This window comes from Falco rusticolus, chromosome 12, assembly GCF_015220075.1.
Source record: "Falco rusticolus isolate bFalRus1 chromosome 12, bFalRus1.pri, whole genome shotgun sequence".
Classification (NCBI taxonomy): Eukaryota; Metazoa; Chordata; class Aves; order Falconiformes; family Falconidae; genus Falco; species Falco rusticolus.
Window position 1 is genome coordinate 1,946,891 of NC_051198.1, and position 19,683 is coordinate 1,966,573.

The 19,683-nt window shown below is 36.6% G+C and overlaps 1 protein-coding gene across 6 annotated transcripts in view; it reads left to right on the top strand.

Moving 5' to 3' along the window:
• The window catches only part of EML6 (EMAP like 6), a 120,227-nt gene that overhangs the window by 42,705 nt on the left and 57,839 nt on the right, over nucleotides 1-19,683 (top strand). For all 6 annotated transcript variants that reach the window (XM_037404992.1, XM_037404990.1, XM_037404986.1 and 3 more), the window contains exons 4-8: nucleotides 1,812-1,880; nucleotides 4,534-4,719; nucleotides 6,628-6,763; nucleotides 10,695-10,896; nucleotides 17,161-17,298. In XM_037404992.1, the coding sequence (XP_037260889.1) occupies nucleotides 1,812-1,880; nucleotides 4,534-4,719; nucleotides 6,628-6,763; nucleotides 10,695-10,896; nucleotides 17,161-17,298 (731 nt within the window). The remainder of the gene's footprint in view (nucleotides 1-1,811; nucleotides 1,881-4,533; nucleotides 4,720-6,627; nucleotides 6,764-10,694; nucleotides 10,897-17,160; nucleotides 17,299-19,683) is intronic.

The window sequence follows — 19,683 nt, forward strand, 5'->3', positions numbered from 1 at the left end:
GATAATGTTCCTTCTGAATATGTCAAAAAGACAGTTTATCCTGAGGGAAAGTTTAATTCTCTCTTTTATTTTGCTTAAGAGAGTTACCTGTAGAAGAAACACAATTAGGATAAATATTCCTTTTATATCTATTAACTTCAGGTAAAGGATCATAAACCCAATAAATAGGAGAACTGAACAGGTTTGAGTTTGGAATATTATTCAGGATTAGGAAATGTTTAACAGGTTTAGCATAAGTGGAATACCTCCCCAATATATATAAGCACTAGGATGCAAACATTAAAATAAATTAAGGACATGTTCTGACAATTTTTCTTTTATCCATATTATGATATTATAGCATGTTAGAATGTTATAATATTGAAATAGCATAATGTTTTACTACATGTGATGGAGTATTTATATATGCAAAGCAACAGACTAAACCCTTCTTTACAGTTTGTGCGCACATGCAGTCTATTTGCATCTTCTGTGTCATCTCAATCAATCTGGTAGTTAATTTTTACTTACAGTGTTCACAACAGAACAGAATCTTTGTCCTTATTCGAATTTCTCTTTCAGAACTGATTCACTTCCAAGTTACATCAGTGGAAGTTTTGCTACTGACCTCAGTAGGTACAAGATCAGGTTCTGAATTAGCGGAAGACTCCAGGACAGGCAAGAAGTACTAAGATCTTAGTCCCAGTAGAGTTTCACAACCACAAAAAGGAGATTTTGCACTGAAGAGGGAGTGGGAAAGAATGCATATCTAATTAGGGCACAAATTCTGATGATTTAGCATGCACGCATCATAAAGCATTTCTGGAGTTGAAGTATCTTCTGTGTTCTAACAAGATTCAAACAAAATAGTACTTGAACTATTGTAAATCCTGATGATATCTTTATAAAGAAAACAAGTAGTTTGCAGGAAGGCATTGCTTCCTCGTGTATAAAATGAACGATGGGTAAGCTTAAGATAGTATGGTCCTGTAAGGTGATTGAAATTCTCTTGTGACTTAGCTCCTCAGCTAGCTGTTAAGTATATCAGAAGCAAAATGTCCCATTGTCTTTCTCTACAGACATACATTTCCTGAAGTAATTTATGGTTGTGGTAACCTCACTGTTTTTCAGCTTGGGTGTTGAAAAGCTGAATGCCGGGGGTAAAAAGTCTAAAAATGACATATTGTTGAAAATCTGGGCCAAATTACAAACTTTTTGTTTCCAGTCTTTATACAATATTCTTCATTTGTCATAATCCCATAGGCATAGAATAGACTGTAAGTTTGTTCTGGTAAGCTACGCAGGATCTGATACTTCATTTTTTGATGTGTACTATTAAAAATGTAAATGTAACATTAATCAAAACGAAAAATTCAATTTTAACTCTGTAGATTAGGTCAGATGAACTACATTCACTCATTTTGTCACCGTGGTCTTCCATAATCTTGTTAAATTAGACACTGTACCTTTTACCTAAAATAATGAATAAAGATAAATATACTGATCTTTCATCCCTAAAGGAGAAGAACGTTATATTACACTATAATTCCCATTTTATGTGAGACAGTAAGTACCATTTATTCAGTAACACCTTGGAGCTGGGATAGATTGGAAGTGTGAAGGCAGGAATGAGGTGTGTTGACAGAACTGTGTGAGGAAGCCTGCATATTTGCCTTCATCTTTGTTTACAAAGAGTTCCAAATTTACCTAAATATCATTCTTTCCTTTTTAGTAGTACTTTGTACAACAGAGATTATGCCTAAAAATTGGTGGAAGCTAACTGACCTGAAATGCAATTAATGTATAAATCAGCTTATTGTATTTCTTAACAGATATTTGATATTTCCTGGGACCATTATCAACCAAATAGAATCGTCAGCTGTGGAGTAAAACACATAAAGGTAAATAGTTTTTATTGCTTACTTGTTAAAAAGTAAATAAATATCATGAAATAAAATTGTCCTCTTACATGATGTAGGCTTTAAATATAAGATTATATATATTTTTCTTTCTTTACTCTATAAACATTTTAGCAAAACTTTTTGTTTGAAGCCTATTTAGACATTGTGACTGAGGCACAGATCCACTTAACAAGCAAGGAAGGAAGATCATTGGTACAGTTTTTATCATTATATACTTGTAATTTTGGGGTTTTCTGCTTTCTCCATTCCACCTAAATTGTCTCAAAATTGTCTCAGCTGTTAGTGATTTCTCTCAGTTACTGAACAGGTATAGGAGGAACTAAGTTAAAAGAATGAATTGAATGAACTGCTTGCTATTTGGCCTATCATGCTACCAGCATTTGTAGCAGTACCAAAGAGAAGGTATGCAAGACCTGCAGAGATGAACAGATGAAAACTCTAGTGCCCCACTATTTGCTCCTTCTAAGTCACCTTTTCTGGAGTTGTTTTAAATATGAAAATTAATATATACTATAGTTTAGGACACAACATTCTCATGTCTGTGAAAAGCTTAGAAAGTAATCCTTCTGTTTGCCAATATTCCTTGCAGGTTTCTAGTTTTCTTGTGTCTTATCAAAAGCATTCCTAACAGATGGCAATTATTTCACATGACTGGGGTGGGAAGAGCTTTAACTGGAAGTTTAGGAAACCCGTTAATATCTCTAGTTCTGGTTACTGAGAAGCTTGTGCCCTTAAAACCACCGCTGCTTTCAAACTGTGGGTGGTTTTGACAGCAATGATACCATCTGTTGTATTCTGCAAGCTGTTTTCCCAAACCTGTCATTGTTTGGCACCTGTATTCTGTTTAAAATGGCCATAATTACCCTGCACATGCATAATACCAGGCAAAGTAAATACGTATAGAGGCATGCCAAAAGAAAAGAAAAGAAAAAAATAGTGAGGAGGGGAAATGAATCCTCTCCAGTTCCCCTCCAGTGATGCTCAAACAGCAGTCTGTATACTTGCCATTTGTTGTAAGGCTGTGGACATGTGATAATTAACTTGCAACAAAGCAAAAGAACAGCTCTAAAGTAATTGTATGACTGTGAGAATTGGAACTAATGCTTGGGAATAGTGCCATTTATTCCTTTAGTGTTACAGGTCTGTTGGCTTATTTGGCTGAGCAGACATTAGAAGCTGTGGTAAAGCCTAGGAGCTGAGGAATCTCACACTGATCTCAGGATCCTCCCTCCGCCCGTTTCCTAACACTGCTACCCGCTCTCTTGCCCTTCTACAGCTAACCAGAAGTGAGGCGAGTATATGTTTTACTCACAGGATGAAAGCCCTGGGGAAGTATTCCCGCTGTCTTCTCATAAATTGTCTTAAGAGGCAAAGGGAAAATTTAATTGAATTAGAAGTACAGAAGGATCTGAAATAAAAAGTCTTGATCCAAGGATTTGCTGGAATTCAGCTTTATAGGAATTTTATAGGAGTGAGTACAGAGAGGAAGACCTAAGAATTCAGCTTATAGCCATGAAAAGATGTAGGCATATAAAGCAGGAATGAGATAGACATTATGCATCTATGTTAGACATTTCAATATTCCTGTCCAGTCCCTGACAGTATCTCTGCAGTGCACAACAGACCACAGGGCATAGATGCCTTGACTAATAAAGACCTGAGCTGGCAAGTCCATTCAGGACTGTGCTACACCACGTAGATTTACTGTTCTGTTCCTGCGTGTGTCCAGAACGTCCTAGTGCTGGCAGGCCTGAATATTTCAGCATGTCTCTTACAAATCTAATTGAAATGCTTTTTGCCTTCCCAGGAAAGTCTGGTCCTTGAGAGGGAGCTGAGTACATGAACTATCCTCTCTGCTTGATAGAATTAATGTTTATTTTTTAAAAAGGGACTCTGATTCTAAAAGAAATAGTATGGTATTTCTAGCCCACCACTACAGGCACCCTTCCAAGACAAACTTTGTATTGTCTTGACTCTTTTTCTCTTCCCCAGTCAGTCTTACGTTCTTTTTTTGCAGAATGTTACTGTGTCTGTGTAGACGTAGAGAACCTATTACTCTCATAGTTCGAGAGTTGTTTCTTATACAAGCATTTGCAGTCTCCATCCAGTAGATGGTTACTCAGTAAATGTAACTATATTTGAGGGATGTATATCTCTCAGTACACTGGAAAAGGGCAGAGATGTCTACTCCAGGCACATAAATTCTGTAAGATAAAGTATTTTATTACTTCAGAACTACACCTGTATTTTAAGTTTTGCAGGCAAGAAAATTGAGATGTTCCTGGCTTTAAAAGGTGTGCATTCTTACTGACAGATATCACTGAGCAAAACACCGTAAAAGATAGTGAGATAATGAGAAGGGGTAGTGTAGCAATAGCGAGTCAGAACTGTGCCTCACTTTCTCAAACAATTTGCTTATTTTGGTTTATTCTTAGACTTACTGCGTTTACCTGGGGGGTTCCTTGGTTAAGTGGGCAGTTTTGGAGTAATGGGCAGCCTGGTAGGACTACCAGGAGCATGTCTGTCCAGATACTGCTCTGTAAGGATGTACATCTGTGAGATCTGCATACTAATATGAAAAAAACAGAAATTGTGCAGAAATTTTTCCTAATATGCCGTTTACATTTCACAGTTTTGGACATTGTGTGGAAACGCACTGACAGCAAAGAGAGGAATATTTGGTAAAACAGGAGATCTCCAAACTATACTTTGTTTAGCATGTGCAAAAGAAGATATCACGTACTCTGGTGCTTTAAATGGAGACATCTATGTTTGGAAAGGGCTAAACTTAGTCCGCACAATTCAAGGAGCACATAGTGTAAGTTATGGTTTTAATGTCAATTTCTGAAATTATCTTTTTTTGAATTGAAAAACTTCTTGAAGGCTTATCTACAGAGATGTTCTTCTGTTTCAGGTCAGAAGAATGTCTAAGACTGTTTATCAATTAAGAACTTATATGTAATCTTAGATTTGTTTACATGTTGTCAACAGATGCTAGCTGCTGAACTGATACTGACAGGACTGCTGATATTTATAGCATTGATTTAACCAAGCAGACTAAAGTGACCTGTCTAAATCTAAAGTTTTACAGATTGAGTAGCTTCAGTTATGATCAGTTTACTTAAAAATAGTTGGTAATTAAATCATCTTATTTTAAATAGAATTTTATCACTAAAATTCCCAACAAAGAAGACTGACTCCTCATAAAAGCTTCAATGTGGAGTAAACCTGTTTAATCTGTGAATTGCACTCCAGATATATTCCAAAGACAGTTTACTCCAGTTGGCTTTGTAACACCACCACCACCACCCCTCCCAGTTTGGAGCACTTATAATGACAGAGAGAAGGGGGAGTGCATTGGATCGATTTCTAACCAGTCTAATAAATGTGTATCTCTGTTGTTGCTGCAGTAAAGGCACAGTAGGATGGTTTTTTTTTTACTAGTTTCAAATGTATTTGAGAACTACTCCAATTTTGAATATGATTGTGGCTAATGGCATTCTAGCAAGGGGGGGGGGGTGTTGAACAAAAGGAAACAAGTGTATTTTCCTTAGGAGTGATATGAAATCTAACAGTTGTTGCTATAGTTTTCTTCTAGAACCTTTCTAGAAATAGCACTGCAAACAACAGGGTTTTTTTCTGATCTTCCCAAATTAGTTACGTTGATAGTGAATCAAGATTCATAGTAGCTCTTCAAATTAGATCTAAGTGTTCAGGAGACTAATTGTTATTTATAGATATAATCCCTAGTTTGTGAAAGCAGTCAGACTGAAGTCAGTGGGACACCTTACCTGCAGAACTACTGTGTACTTGCCAGGTTGTGGTTATGTGCAACTGCAATAACGTGGGAATATCTTTGGCAAACGGTAAACCCCGGTAGTATGTTTGCAGAATTCTGTTTGCAGGATTTTATTTAGATTCATTAGAATGATTAAATACAATCTCTTTCTATATAATGTGTTCTGTTTCATCATTAGAAATTATGGGGTTTGCATAGCTAACGTGCATTCGCTTGCCCAATTCCTAATCTCCATGTAATTGATTATTAGAAATGTTCATTTATTAAGACAATGAACAAGGCCATTTTGAAAACAGTTGTTCATTGTATTAATTTCCATGCAGTTCGACATGTCTCATAACTGAGAAATGTTCCTAATAAAATACTGAATCAGCAGGCATTCCATGAGCTATTCCAATGTAGTACAGCATACTCATCATAATGAGGTGTTTTCAAAAATGAAGAAGGAATTCAAACTGTAATAGAAACTTGTCTTTCAACAAAGAGAATGAATTGACACTCTTTCAGTTCCTGTCAGATTCCAATGATGTCTGAATTCATGAAAGAATGTCTCAATCGTCTCTGCACCTGTAAGAATATTCGTATTGCTTGTTTGCTTGTTTTTGTTTATTCTGGGTAGCTATTTATTTTAAGTGTTCCATTATTTATTTAACAGTCCTTATAATAGTATTAACTAAACTAAATTTAAAGTTCTGCAAATAGGCTATATCACTGCTATTTGTACAAAAATTTCTACATAAATCACTGAAGTGGGAGCACTTGAAATAAAAGTATCCCCCTGTGTTTGCTGGTTTGCTTTCTGGATGGACAACATTTTGCTGCCTAGCAGTTTCTAGACTTTAACAAGAGTCTGTTCAAAAACATTTGGTTTGTGTGTTTAAATCAATTGTAAAGAACTTTAAAACTTGTTATACTGTTGGTTAACAGGCTGGAATTTTTAGTATGTATGCTTGTGAGGAAGGTTTTGCCACTGGAGGGAGAGATGGTTGCATTCGGTTATGGGACACTGAATTCAAACCAATTACTAAAATTGATCTCAGGGAGACTGAACAAGGATACAAAGGTAATGAGTTATTACTTTAATGGTTTTTCACACATCTAGATAATGGATTATGACACAATTTAATCTGAAGCATTAATGTATCTGCATACTGCTGATTTTCTTAATGACTGTATTTACTTTTGAGATCTGTATTCCCCTTTTTTCTCTGACAATGATGTAGCCTGAAGAGAAGGGGTTTCCATGTTTTGTACTATAAACAGAGGGATGCTTATAGTTGCAGCTCCCCACCATGCAAATAAAAGAAGATAAGTAAAACTAATTAATCACAAAACAATAGGAGAATGAAGTTGGCCAACCTTTAACTTAATTAATTGCAATTTGTTTAACTAATTGAGATTTCTGGAACCTGATATTCAAAGATGCTGACCATCTTAGCGCTCTATTAGGTTCATTTGGAATGGTAGCACCTGGCATATTTAATAGAGAGAATGTTATTAAATTCTTGACCATCATATGCTTCCTATGAGCTTAGTCATCATTTCATTTAATGATTAGACTCTCGGAGCACTTATAACCTCCATAGATCATAATGCATGCTTTATCAAGACCTTAGTCTTCTGGGAATTCTACTCTTGCATTTGGATTGAGAGTATAGCAGTCTGTTGGCTGGTTTGAAGCAAGCTTTATACGCTTTTGGCAGCCAACTTTGTAATGGCTAGCGTTAATTTCCCCTGCTTCTTGGCTTGTGTTTTCAGACCTAGTCTTCATACTAAAATTGCCATTGAAATAGTCAAGAGGCCACTAAGAAGGAAAAAATTTTCTTTCTCAGTTCTGGATATTTTGGCCTGTGATCTAGTAATGAGCTAGTTATGTTTATTTTTCATCTTAAACCAAGTGAGCTGATGATTCTAATACTTGTAAAATGCATAGGTTTGCAATATCTAGGTTCATCCAACAAGCAAACTGCCAGCAGCCTTAGATGAACACTGCTCCAACAGTGCTTACTGTAGTGTAAACTCATGGAATTTAGCCCTTAAGAAAGTCAGATACCCAACCAGGAGTCCCTTTGCTCTCCTGTTCTGTCTTTATGTAGTTTTTTGCAGCCAGGATCATAATGTTTAACATTCATTTCTAGAAAACAATAGCAGTACTTTATGACCATTTACAGCAGTTTTGATAAATTTAGAAATACTTTCTAAAACTGTGGAGAAATAAGCTTGTATACCTGGGTTAGACAGGTCATTCTGGCTGATACCAGTCTTGCAGGCCATCTGTTCCTAATAAAAGTCAAAATAAATAGGAAGGGTGACACAGAGAAAGCAGTGCTCACCAGTGAAACACGCATCTTCAACTTCCTTGGTTCTTTGTGAAGTGATTCTGGGAGGGAGATTTATCCCACACATTTGTGAGACCAGAGTAGAAGCTTTTTTTTTTTTTTTTTCTCTCACTGCTGCCTGGGATGTGTCAACACTGAAGGCAAAACAGACTTTAGCTAACTTCAGTTACTTTTAATTGACTGTAGTTATCTTCTGTGGCAAATTATTACTTCAAAATTATAACTTACATTACAGAGCTGTAATGTAGTCATAAGGTATCTTCTTGCTGCACGTTATCTGCAGAAAGCACCTAGCTATCCTGCAGGTTGCCTAAGAAATTTTGATCTTGATGGAAGTGAAATCAAGGAAGGGCTTAGTGAAGGTGAATTCTCATTAGACACGCGATGGAGTGATTCTAACTTGATGCCGTTATTTCTACCATCTCTTCAGTGCTACAGGATATAGAACATATAGATGAGAGCAGCTGAGTAGAACCAGGCACTGTAACAACAGCGATATGGCTGAGAGACAGTCAGTAGAGGTTTTTGCTGTCTTCTTACTCAGGGAAAGTAGTAGAAAATTTCATTTCCAGAAAGTGAATTGAGTTGCCATTTAGACTTGTATGTAGGTGCTAACAGTTTGTTCAAAATTGATACATTAATTGATTTCTAAAAACTAAAACTAGAACACTGTCCAAATTTTGTCTTCGAAGTATTTATTCAGGTTTACGTTTGTTTGTTAAAATAAAAACATTGCCTGGTTTAATGGCAAGAAACTGACTTAAGCAAAATTTATCAAAGCTTAGGCAAAGACGGTGTTCCCATGAGCATAATCATTGAGACTAAGTAAAAAGACATAATGGTGTATCTGTGAAAAGTGTGGTGGGACTGCTGATCTGACTACAACTATAAAAAATTAGTGCCTTGAGGGTGACTGCAGGTCATAATAGCCAAGCATACACTTACACCTTGTCACCACAATTTTTTAAAATCTTTACCTTTTTCCTATTTCAGGGTTTCTTCTCTCTCTGTTCTTTCAGTGTGATGGAACTCTTGCCTGCAATGTTTCTGTTATGTCTGTCCTTTTCTGCTGTTTCTGTCTAACATGTCACCCACTGATGATCACTTCCATTTATTGCTTGCTACTAACAGACTGTGGAAATTCTGTTTCTGTTTTCAGTTATGTCAATGGCACTGATTAGTTTAAGCACATATGTAACTTCAGGCAATGGTGGTAGCCTTAACTGCTTACCTATGACCTTCTGTCCCTCCTTTCCAATTACCTTTTCCAAAGCAGTTTGCAAAGGCATCAGCTTTGAAACTTAAAACATCTTTCTAGGGTGCCAGGAAGACTTTTTCCCCACCCTCTTATATACCAGTCATCCTGTACTGAAGGGTACTAAACACCTGTTAAGTGAGATGCATCACCAGTAACAATCTGATCATGGGCTTGGGTTTTGTATTTAAATATATATATATTAGTAAAAAAATCTAATACATAATCTTTCTTTATGTGCAGTACCTCACAGAAAACATTACCTTTCCCACATCAAAAGATGTACTTTGTATTCTAAAACTTAACAGTATCCATTTTCCACTTAACATCTGAACATCATTTATTGTGTGGCCTTTGGCGTGTACCAAGAAGATGTAAGTCATAACTTCAGTTTTAATTTAGCTAAGTCACAAAACGTCATTATCAAAAGTAAAAAGTACAGGGAATGGACAAGACAATAAATGAAAATTAATTTGCCCTTCTCAAGAGATGACACAAAATGCCTACAATGTGTTTTATTTATGTGACCAGTAGTTAATTGCATTATGTATTTGGTGCCAAAAGATGTTGAAATGATGAAGTGGTTGACAATGACTATGCGACAAATGGATTTTTTTATTCATTCACATCTCACAGCATCTAGACCCATTATTCAAACTTTGATTTCCATATACTGGAACAGAAAATACAAATGCTGCAGGCAGTTCACCAGAGAATGCTATCAAATTGCTCAGCCACCTAAGAGGGTATTTTTAAGATTGTGGGTAGTAAAATTCCAGCTGCTAAGTTAGGATCAGATTTGTGGAATAAGGTCAAGTTCTCTAAAAGTTATGCAAAGCAAGATTCTGTTGGTTTGGGGTTTTTGGAGGATTTTTTGTTCATGGTTTGTTGGTGTTTTTCAATAATCTTTTGGGGCTAAAATGGGGAAGCATGGTAACGTCGGCACAAACCATTTAAGTTCACCATTTGAATTTTATTCAACATTTTATTTAAATGTGCAAATAAGAAAAGTACTGATAAAAAGGAATAAAACCAACTTCAGTCACAGGAAACTACTCTAATCTAAAATTTAGATTTTTAAATCATGTGAAATTAATTGTTTTTTTGAATTCAGTTCCCAAGGTGTGCACAAAGCGTAAGAGCTTGATCCATTGAGAAACTGGCAGCAGCAGTATTAGACACTCAGCATTTTCGCAGGATTGAGCTTTCTCTCTTTGTCAGGTGGAGATAATGTAACAGAATTGTTTTGAGATTTTAATCAGCTGTCATGTATCGTAGGACTTCAGTGTCAAAACATAACAGTTGTTGCAAATTAACTCTTGAAGTCTTAATGATCTTCATTGTGCTATCACTTTGTCTTGTCATTTCCATTAATCTAAGATTATTCTGTCCCCTGTCAGGTTTGTCCATCCGAAGTGTCTGTTGGAAAGCGGACAGACTTTTAGCAGGGACACAGGACAGTGAAATATTTGAGGTGCTAGTAAGAGAGAGAGATAAACCCATGCTGATTATGCAGGGCCATTGTGAAGGGGAGCTCTGGGCCCTGGCGGTCCATCCAAAGAAGCCTTTAGCAGTCACAGGCAGTGATGATCGATCTGTACGGTAAGGCTAGATCTTATTTATTTTTTATCTATTCTTTCATGTACACATTAATTTGTAATTTATTCATTTTATGGCCCTATGTTATGACTCCACCCCCCTTATTCTTAGCAGCTTTGCTTTTTCTTGTCAGCCCTCATATTTGGGCTCTACACATCATGCAAAAAGTATTCAGAATTTGTGTTCAAAACATGTTGGATTTATATACTCTGCTTTATGTACCAATTCATTACTGTTCTGAACAGCAGATGTAGGTATCTAAATGGAGAATGGTCACCTCATACTTCTCTTCTGTTAATAATATGCCACAAAGCTAAAACCTGAATATCTTTGACCGGTGTTTTACACAGCAGGTGTCTGCCTCAGCCTCGAGTATTTAGAAAATTTGATCTAAAACCTATTCAGTTAAAATGCCAGAAAATGAGATTAATGAAAATGGGCTGGTGTACCCCAGTGAAACAGATCTGCCTCAAGGCTTTGTAGCAGAGATTTGAAATTTTGTACACATTTGTGGGAATTGTTGCAAAGTCAAGGATGTTCCTTTTCCTGTCCCTGTTAAAATTTGGCAAAGTGATAAGCCTCTGAAAAAAACCCTCAGCATTTTTAATATGCTTAGTAAGGCTTTACTGTAAAGGTTAGAAGTTAAGCTAAGATTCTCATTGTAGTGGAAGTACTCCCATACCCATGCAGCCGTTGTGTGGTGTCTCAACTGGGCGTGGACACTACGCATTGTGACTTACTGTTTACCTGTGACTAAAGAGAGTGAGATTTTCCTGACTGCCAAAGCTACACAGGGGGACTGGAGAAATTTTGGGGAGACCTGGCTTTATTATGGCAGTCTCTGGAGTCTTTCATCAAATTGTGGTTCTGCTCTTGCCCTGAAGCCCTTGCAGCACAGCGCATACAGTGGGGTTCATCACAGCTTGGCTTCCCAAGCTCTGATTCCCCTAATGTCCTTCTTAGTGGTTTCTCCTGACCGTACTATCCTAATTTCTAGTCCCTCCATCAGGTTTTTCTCCAGCCCTGTGCTAGATGGATGATGACTGCTTTTCATCTTTTGTAGATAATTTGAGTGTGTATTTTCAAATCAACCCCAGGCAGTTACCAAACAGTTTTTCTTTTTTTACGGGCTACTGGTCAACTTATTTCAGAGACGTACATGTGGATTCTACCACTCAGCCATATTTCAATAGGAAAAAACAATCTCCTGCCATACGTACAGCTTCTAATTTATGCTCCTTCAGATTACACATTATGATTCACCTCTGCCATGAAGCTTGCTGGTCAGTTGGAATTTCTTTTTCGCTTTTCTTTCTATCTTTTTACTTGTACTGGTTTCCTGTCCCTGCCATCCCTCATCTCTTTTTAACCATAATTAAAATCCAGAGTGTGTTCACTGCAGTCTGTTCACTGTACTAAGTTCACTGCAGTCATGTTATCTCCCCATTTCCTACATATTAGTATTACTTCTTTCAGTTGATAAAATGCATGAATAGTCTCTTCTGCTTGGGTTTGCCTGCAGAGTTTTATAGACAGGCACAAATTCACACTGCCTGCTTTCTGATAGGGTGCAAGTCCGTTCAGAAACAAGAGCTGCAAAGCTGGGATTAGTATTGTACTGCCCTCAAGCTAATAAGCCATGCTAAGACTTTGGATTTATTGTCTTGGACTCTTGGTTAGCATGGTAATTCAGCTCTGGCTTGGTGCTGGATAACGTACTGCTACTGAAAGTGTGTGTGAACAAACTTGTGCCCCTGCCCCTCTATGGAAGACACTGCAAGCATGCTCTTTGGGCACATAAAGCCTTAATTAGTGGTGCTCTTATGATTATTATTATTGTTTAGTTATTATTATATTACTGATGCCTTTGAACACTGCCGTTCTATAAAATGTGTGTTTGTTAACATTGCAGGTATTTTACTGCACTACATTACACATCCATTTAGGTGTTTAGGCACTAGAGAAAGTGGGATTTGAATTCTAGTTCAGACAGTGGTATTTTTTTTAAACTATGGCTTCATGCAGGGAATTCCAGTGAAATATATAAATATTTTCATTAAGATAAAGAAGTACAAAATGTTTTCTTACAATTCTTTTTTCCAAATAATAAAGCTGCATTGACAGGAATGTTTCTGTATTGCTGTTCATTGTATAATTTTTATTAGTATTTGGTTATCACATTATTTTGAAAAGAATGGCTATATAAATTGCTTTACAAATAAAAGTATTTAGTGGCCCAGGTTATATACTCATGTCTAAGTGAGGTTCTAAATGAAAAAGACCTCTGTGGAGTTAAGGGGAATTACCGTAGATTTTCCCTAGTGCAGCTGAGAGAAGGCTCTAGCCAAATACAGGTTTCCTACATTTTGAACTTCAAAAGCCTATCAACTAGGAAAGCTGCCTGCTTCCTGTCTCATACAACAGGAACAGGAAAAAAGCATCATTCTCATCTGAGTGCTGAGGCATACAAAATTATTACATTTGTTCCGTGGACCCCATGTGTCTTTTTGTAATGTAACACTAGAAAGTCTGGCTGCCAGACCAGAAGTAGCTGCTGTTCTGGCAGAATATCTCTGCTCCACTGTCTGCCTTCCTGAATGATCTCTTTCTGTGTTCCTGCATTTATGAGAAGATTGATTAGAAACCTGTTTTTATGTGAATGCATTTGAATATTCATATCTCTGATTTTTGTGTGGAATATTGTTGTGCCAGCTGAATGTAACAAAGCGGCAGTAAAGCTCCTGTCATCAGCCACGGCTTTTCCTGCAAATGAAGTGGTTACCAGTAAGCCTTTGGGGAGGCTGTAATCTGTAGGTACTCCAATAAGCAAACTCACCTGTCAGGTATATGACAGAAAAGACCAGAATACTGACTAATAAAATAATGTTTCATGAGCCTATCTGTGTTTTTTTAAACAAACACATAGGAAAGTTGCCAAAGAATGGTGGAAACACATCTTTGCTTTATTTGGAAATATATACACTATATGGAAATTGTTTGTTTGTCTGGCTTTTCCAAAAACAGCGTGCAGAAGTATTTTGCCAGAAAAGATACTTTTTCTGGTTTTGTAAGCAAAGCCAGGCTTTTATTTTGTCAGTGGTGTAAACAAATGCCTGTATGTATATGTGTCGTGGTTTAACCCCGGCTGGTAATTAAGTACCACGCAGCCACTCACTCACTGCCCCCTCACGGAGAGGGATGGGGAGGAGACTTGAAAGGAGTGTAAAACTCAAGGGCTAAGATAAGAACACTTTAATAATGTAAATAGAAGAAAATGAAAGAACAATAATAACAACTATGACAATATCAGTTATAATGAAAAGCGGGAGGGAAGGAATAAAATCCAGAGGGAGAGGAAGAAAGACAACGTGCTGCGCAAAGCAGCTGCTCGCCGCCCGCCCCTGACGCCCAGCCAGTCCCCAAGCAATGATCTGCCCGCCCGGGCCGGAATGACCTCCCATGCTATGTTTGGGTCACCTGGGCTGGCTGCATCCCCTCCCAACTCCTTCTGCCCCTCCAGCCTTTTTGCTAGCAAGGCCTGAGGAACTGAGAAGTCCTTAGTATAAACATTACCTAGCAGCAACTGAAAACATCAGTGCATTATCAATATTCTTCTCACATCAGAGCCAAAACACAGCTCTGTACTAGCTACTAAGAAGTTAATTATCTCCATCCCAGCTGAAACCATGACAATGTGTACAAAATACTTTTTTTTCTGTTATGAAATTAAAAAGCCAATATTTGAGATTACCTTTCCATTAATTTGCAAAGCTTTTTTGGTGGGTTTTTTTTTTTTTCTTGTTTTTTTTTACAGAAAATTGAATCGTTCTACTTGCAATGCCATTATTGCAATTATGCTTCTAATGTATTGGACAAAGTGATTCACATGGAAACAACGTTTTGGAGGCATACTTTATCTTGGTGTTTCCTTTGAAATCTTTGCAAATTCTTTCTGGTTCATTCCTTATTGTATTGGGCTCATAGCTTCTTCCTAGCAAGGCTGCTAAGATTCTTGCATCTGATCCTACTTCTGTTTTGTCTTTGAAAACATCTGTTTTTTCATGAGGAAATGGTACTTGTCAGTTTTTTCCACAGAAAAGCCTTTCAAGTTCTTTCTCATCCTTGAATTCTCTCAGCCTAAGAGGAAATCAGCATCATTCAGGGTTGTTGATTCTCGACTGATCCTGATAAACATTAACCTCACAAGGCCTGAAGGGTTTCTGTTTGAAAAGAATTGCTCAAGTCATAGGTTACCACCCTTTCCCAATGCAGGCAGGCAAAGCCTGTAATGTAATCCTCTTACTAAATTTATCAAACTTTTCTTTTTTCCCCTGTTACTCCAAGACTGTATCTAAATGTTACTGCTGGGGTGTCAGAAAATTCCTTCTTTTCAGGAGATATTCATGTTCTGTTTATGCTATTTGTTCTAGTGCCAACATGTTCCTTCAACATAACTTTTTCTCCTTTGACGTTTATCCTACTGATGTATTTTTCGAAGCAATGCTATCTCTTCCCAGCCTTTGTTTCGCTCAGGTATAAAAGTTCAAGTCTTTTGATCTTCTTTAATGTGATACAATCTTCATTCTCTTATTCATCCTAATAATCCCTCACTGCCTCTGTTCCTGTTTTTATTCTGATTTCTTGAGGTAATTCATAAAGAACGTGCCAGATGAGGTCACTATGTGTTGTGTGCTATTGTTTTCATGTACCTCCTGGAATAGCACCCAGGATATATTTTAGGATCAAATTTCCTTTTTCCTGTCTGCAGCTCACTTGTGGATGATGGTCATTCTATAATTGAAAAGTAGTGTGAGATCTTACTCCTTTTTGCTGGTTCCACTTGTGTTTCAAGCTTACAGCACCGTGCTAGGCATAAGGCTCTGAAAATAGGGCTTTGGTTAAATTTCATTCCATGTCTGTTTGTTTCATCATCAAGAAACTTCTGTTCCTTCTGATACAATAAATCCATCCCTGGGTTCACAGTGCCTCCCAGCTTGCTGTCCATAGCAAATCTCATTAGCATTCTCATCTTTTGTGCCAGTGTCTTTAGTGAAAATATTAAATGTTACTATTCCAAAGCTTGTACCTAGAAATCTCAGTAGTATCTTCCATCCAGCCTAATTGTTTCTTTCTGTAAAGCTTGCTATAAAACTTCATTCAGTATCACATTGCACTTCTTGTACAAATTGTCATTTTCTTGAGTTTAGCCAATAATCACATATGCTACGATTCAAATATTTTACTGAATATTTTATAAATCTTGTACAAATGCATTAATTTATGACACTGTCCTCAAAATAAAGATAGTTGGGTGTTGATGACTTAATTTTTCTACCCCAAGAGGTCTTTTGTGCATTTTGTTCTGTACTTTATTAATTATCCTTTTCTTTAAATTTTTTTCTAAATCTTACATGCTAATGAGATCTGATTAACCAGTTTGTAGTGATCTGGGAAACTCCTTCCATTCCTTCTTAAAGACATGGGTACATTATTTGCATTTCTCTATCTTATGGCATAATTTATTGGTTGATTCTTTTTATTTAAAATTATGTAAATGAGCAAATCAGCATGTGGTTTTGTCCATTAGCTCATTCAGGGTTATGACAAGAAAATTTTCCCCACAGTGGGTATGTTTATGCTCTGAATATTGCTTTCACTTTTAGTGAAAATTTTAGTCTGATCTGCATTGACCCTTTCTGTCTACAGAAACTGCATTTTTTTATTATTCATCCAAGGGAGTTCTATTATACCAAATACAGTTTGGAGATAACACCAAATGATTATGTAATTTAGCTTCACCCTGTTTTCTCTTCTGCTATCACAGATGTATGTTCAGGCCTGAGGTGCCATTCCTGCTAGAACTGGGGACAGTAGAGACTCCTTCATTTTTGAAAGAATTTTGAACCTGGAGCTTCACTTGAAGGTGTCCAAAAGCTGCATTTGATAGTATTTGCCAAGACATTCAGTGCCACTGTCGTGAAATTCTGTGTTCATGTATTGATTCAGGCAGTCGTTGTACACCCTCTTTCTCTTCTGGATTAATAAGCAGTTTTGAGTTTTTGTGTAAGTCTGTAAGCTCAAGTCAGTGAAATTATCTTCGTTCCATGGTTGGAAAGGAATCAATACATTATAAAATCTAAATATAAGATATGCATTTAAATAGGCCTTTCCCAGTTGGGTTAGGCTTTTCCTTTTTTCTCTTGATGATACTGAAATATTGCACAGCCGGGAAAAATCTGCTACTGCTTTCAATTTCCCTTGATGCAGATTGTGGAGTCTTGCTGACCATGCCTTGATAGCTCGTTGTAACATGGAAGAAGCAGTGCGGAGTGTGTCTTTCAGTCCTGATGGATCACAGTTAGCACTTGGAATGAAGGATGGCTCCTTCATTGTTCTTCGAGTGAGGTAAGATGGAAAATTCTTACATTAGTTTCTCATGTTAGTGGGGTTTTTTTCTCTGAGTAACTCAAGATCATATTATAAAGTCTTTTATTCCTATAAAAATAATAAAAAAAAATCATCGGGTATTTTATCAGAAACAGAGAGTAAAAATTGAACATATGTTTCCATAATATCACTTGGTGTTTTAAAAGTTGGTAGTTTGGCAATGAGGAGAAAACCTGTGCTTTATTTAATTCCAAATATTATGTCTTAGTAATAATGTAGATAAAATTCAAGATTTTCAAGTTTTACTTTTTTCCTTTATTGAGAAATTATAGAGATATTTTGTGAAAAGAAATGTGCATAACAGAGATAACAACATAGTTTTGAGAGGGATCTCCTTGATTAAGTGGTTCATTTCCTGTCATTGACAAGAATGGCTGATTGAAAGACTTTGAAGCATTTGCAAGACACACGTGAATTCTGCTTTTCATATGAGATGGCAAGTGGGTTTTTGCATGACTCCATCTTATACCGCAGATGTTTTCTGTCTGTAATTCTATTATGGAAGACACACAAAAGCATGTAAAACATAAAATTAGCCATAGAGTGAAATAGCCAAACAAAATAGTGTGATTTCAAGACACATACGCTATTTTAATTGATAATTGGAAGAGCTTACCACTTATTTAACATTACTCCATATGTTTGGTAAGCATATATTTAAAATATTTTGAACTACTAGCCGATAGGAGGGAAAAGACTGTCATCAACAGAAGATCTGTGAAATCTCCTGTAATGCGCTGCTTTAATGACTTCAATAAAACTGATCTGTTCATATTAATTTAAAATCCCTTTCAAAGACCAGTGTTTTTCTAAAGAAGTTAATCTTCTTTGTCTCACAGTAATCTTGTTTTTGCTAATGGGCCTGATTCCTAACATTATTCATGATTCAGCTGGTGGAGACTGATAATGATAAGCCCAGCAGTATTCCTTGACAGTGGCAACACCCTCATGTAAGGCACTGAATGCAATTGCTTCTCCACCTGTTCCTTTGCCATGACAGGTCTTCTGTGAGAGTAACAGATCTACAGCCTGTGATCCAGGAAAACTAGACAATGGCAATGTTGGTTGTTGGCATTTCTTTTCAATCATGCACTCAGCAACGTGAATCTTTATTCTCATTTTTCTTGGCCATAAAGGATCTGGATCTATGGAAAAATCCGGAGAATTATCTGCTCTTCTCAGTAGCAGTATTTACTGCTATGGAATAGTTATGTTACTAGTTTTCAGTAATAAGGCAGAGCTAAGAATATTTTTCTTTTCTAAAATATATTTTGAAGGGAAAAAATGGCTATGAATAAATAAGAATATTCCCAGCAAAATTTCTCCTGTTAATTGACTTTTGGAGTTTCACCTTTTTAAGAGAAGTGTCTAACAAAATTATTCTGTTAGATTTTTTTAAGATCCTGATTGTCTGCAATATGAACCTTTCCAATCATATCGGCATTTTCCAGAAATCTTTGTCTTCAGTTATAGATTATTCTCCTTCCAGGATTCTGCTTGCAACAGTTTTATGTATCAGTGTTTTTAAGACATATTAACAAAAATTATTGTTTTTTAAGTAAATTCAGGTATTTTCATAAATTTGATACTACTAGCCATAATTAATTAAAGCAAGGATCAGGAAGAATACTTAAAAAGCTTAGAATAGTAACAGAAGCATGACACCTGCAGAAGACACTTCCTCCCAAAATTTCTTTACAGCACAAATGTATAATCTGGTATGGATTGTCTTTGTAAATACATAATTAATGGCACTGAGACGACTCATTGTTCAGTCAACTCAAGAGAAGATTTGTTTTTGATTTAGTCTTAATTTTTTCCTCATAGCCAAAGAATTTGGGAAACGTACTTGCAAAAATTTTGTCTGCATTCACTAGCATTGCAGTTTTTTGTTTCTTGATTGATAGGAAAAGGGGTTATATCAAATGTAATTTGATACAGAAGAATTGAATATATTTTTGAAAACTATACTATATAGCTGCCTCTAATTTTTTTTCAAAGACACATGCAAGGTATTATCCCTTCTCTGTTTTCCCACTGTTTGATGATGGTGGTGCTGGAACCTCAAGACCTGTAGCTGACTGGTCATGGTGTGTGGGATTAGTTATATCTAACTTTAGCCATCTTAATTGTTAGCCTTTAATCTAAACTTTTCTTGTCTCCCCAAGAGTCAGTGTGGAGAAACAGGTATCTCTCTCCCACAGGCCATTTCAACAGGGTCTTGCGAGAGACAAGGTAATTGCTTTTTAGATAGAACTCTCTTCCCTTTGTCTGTGTAAAACAAACAATAAACCCCCCCAAAAATGTAACAAAGAAAGTCTGGTCTGGTTTAGATTAGATAGC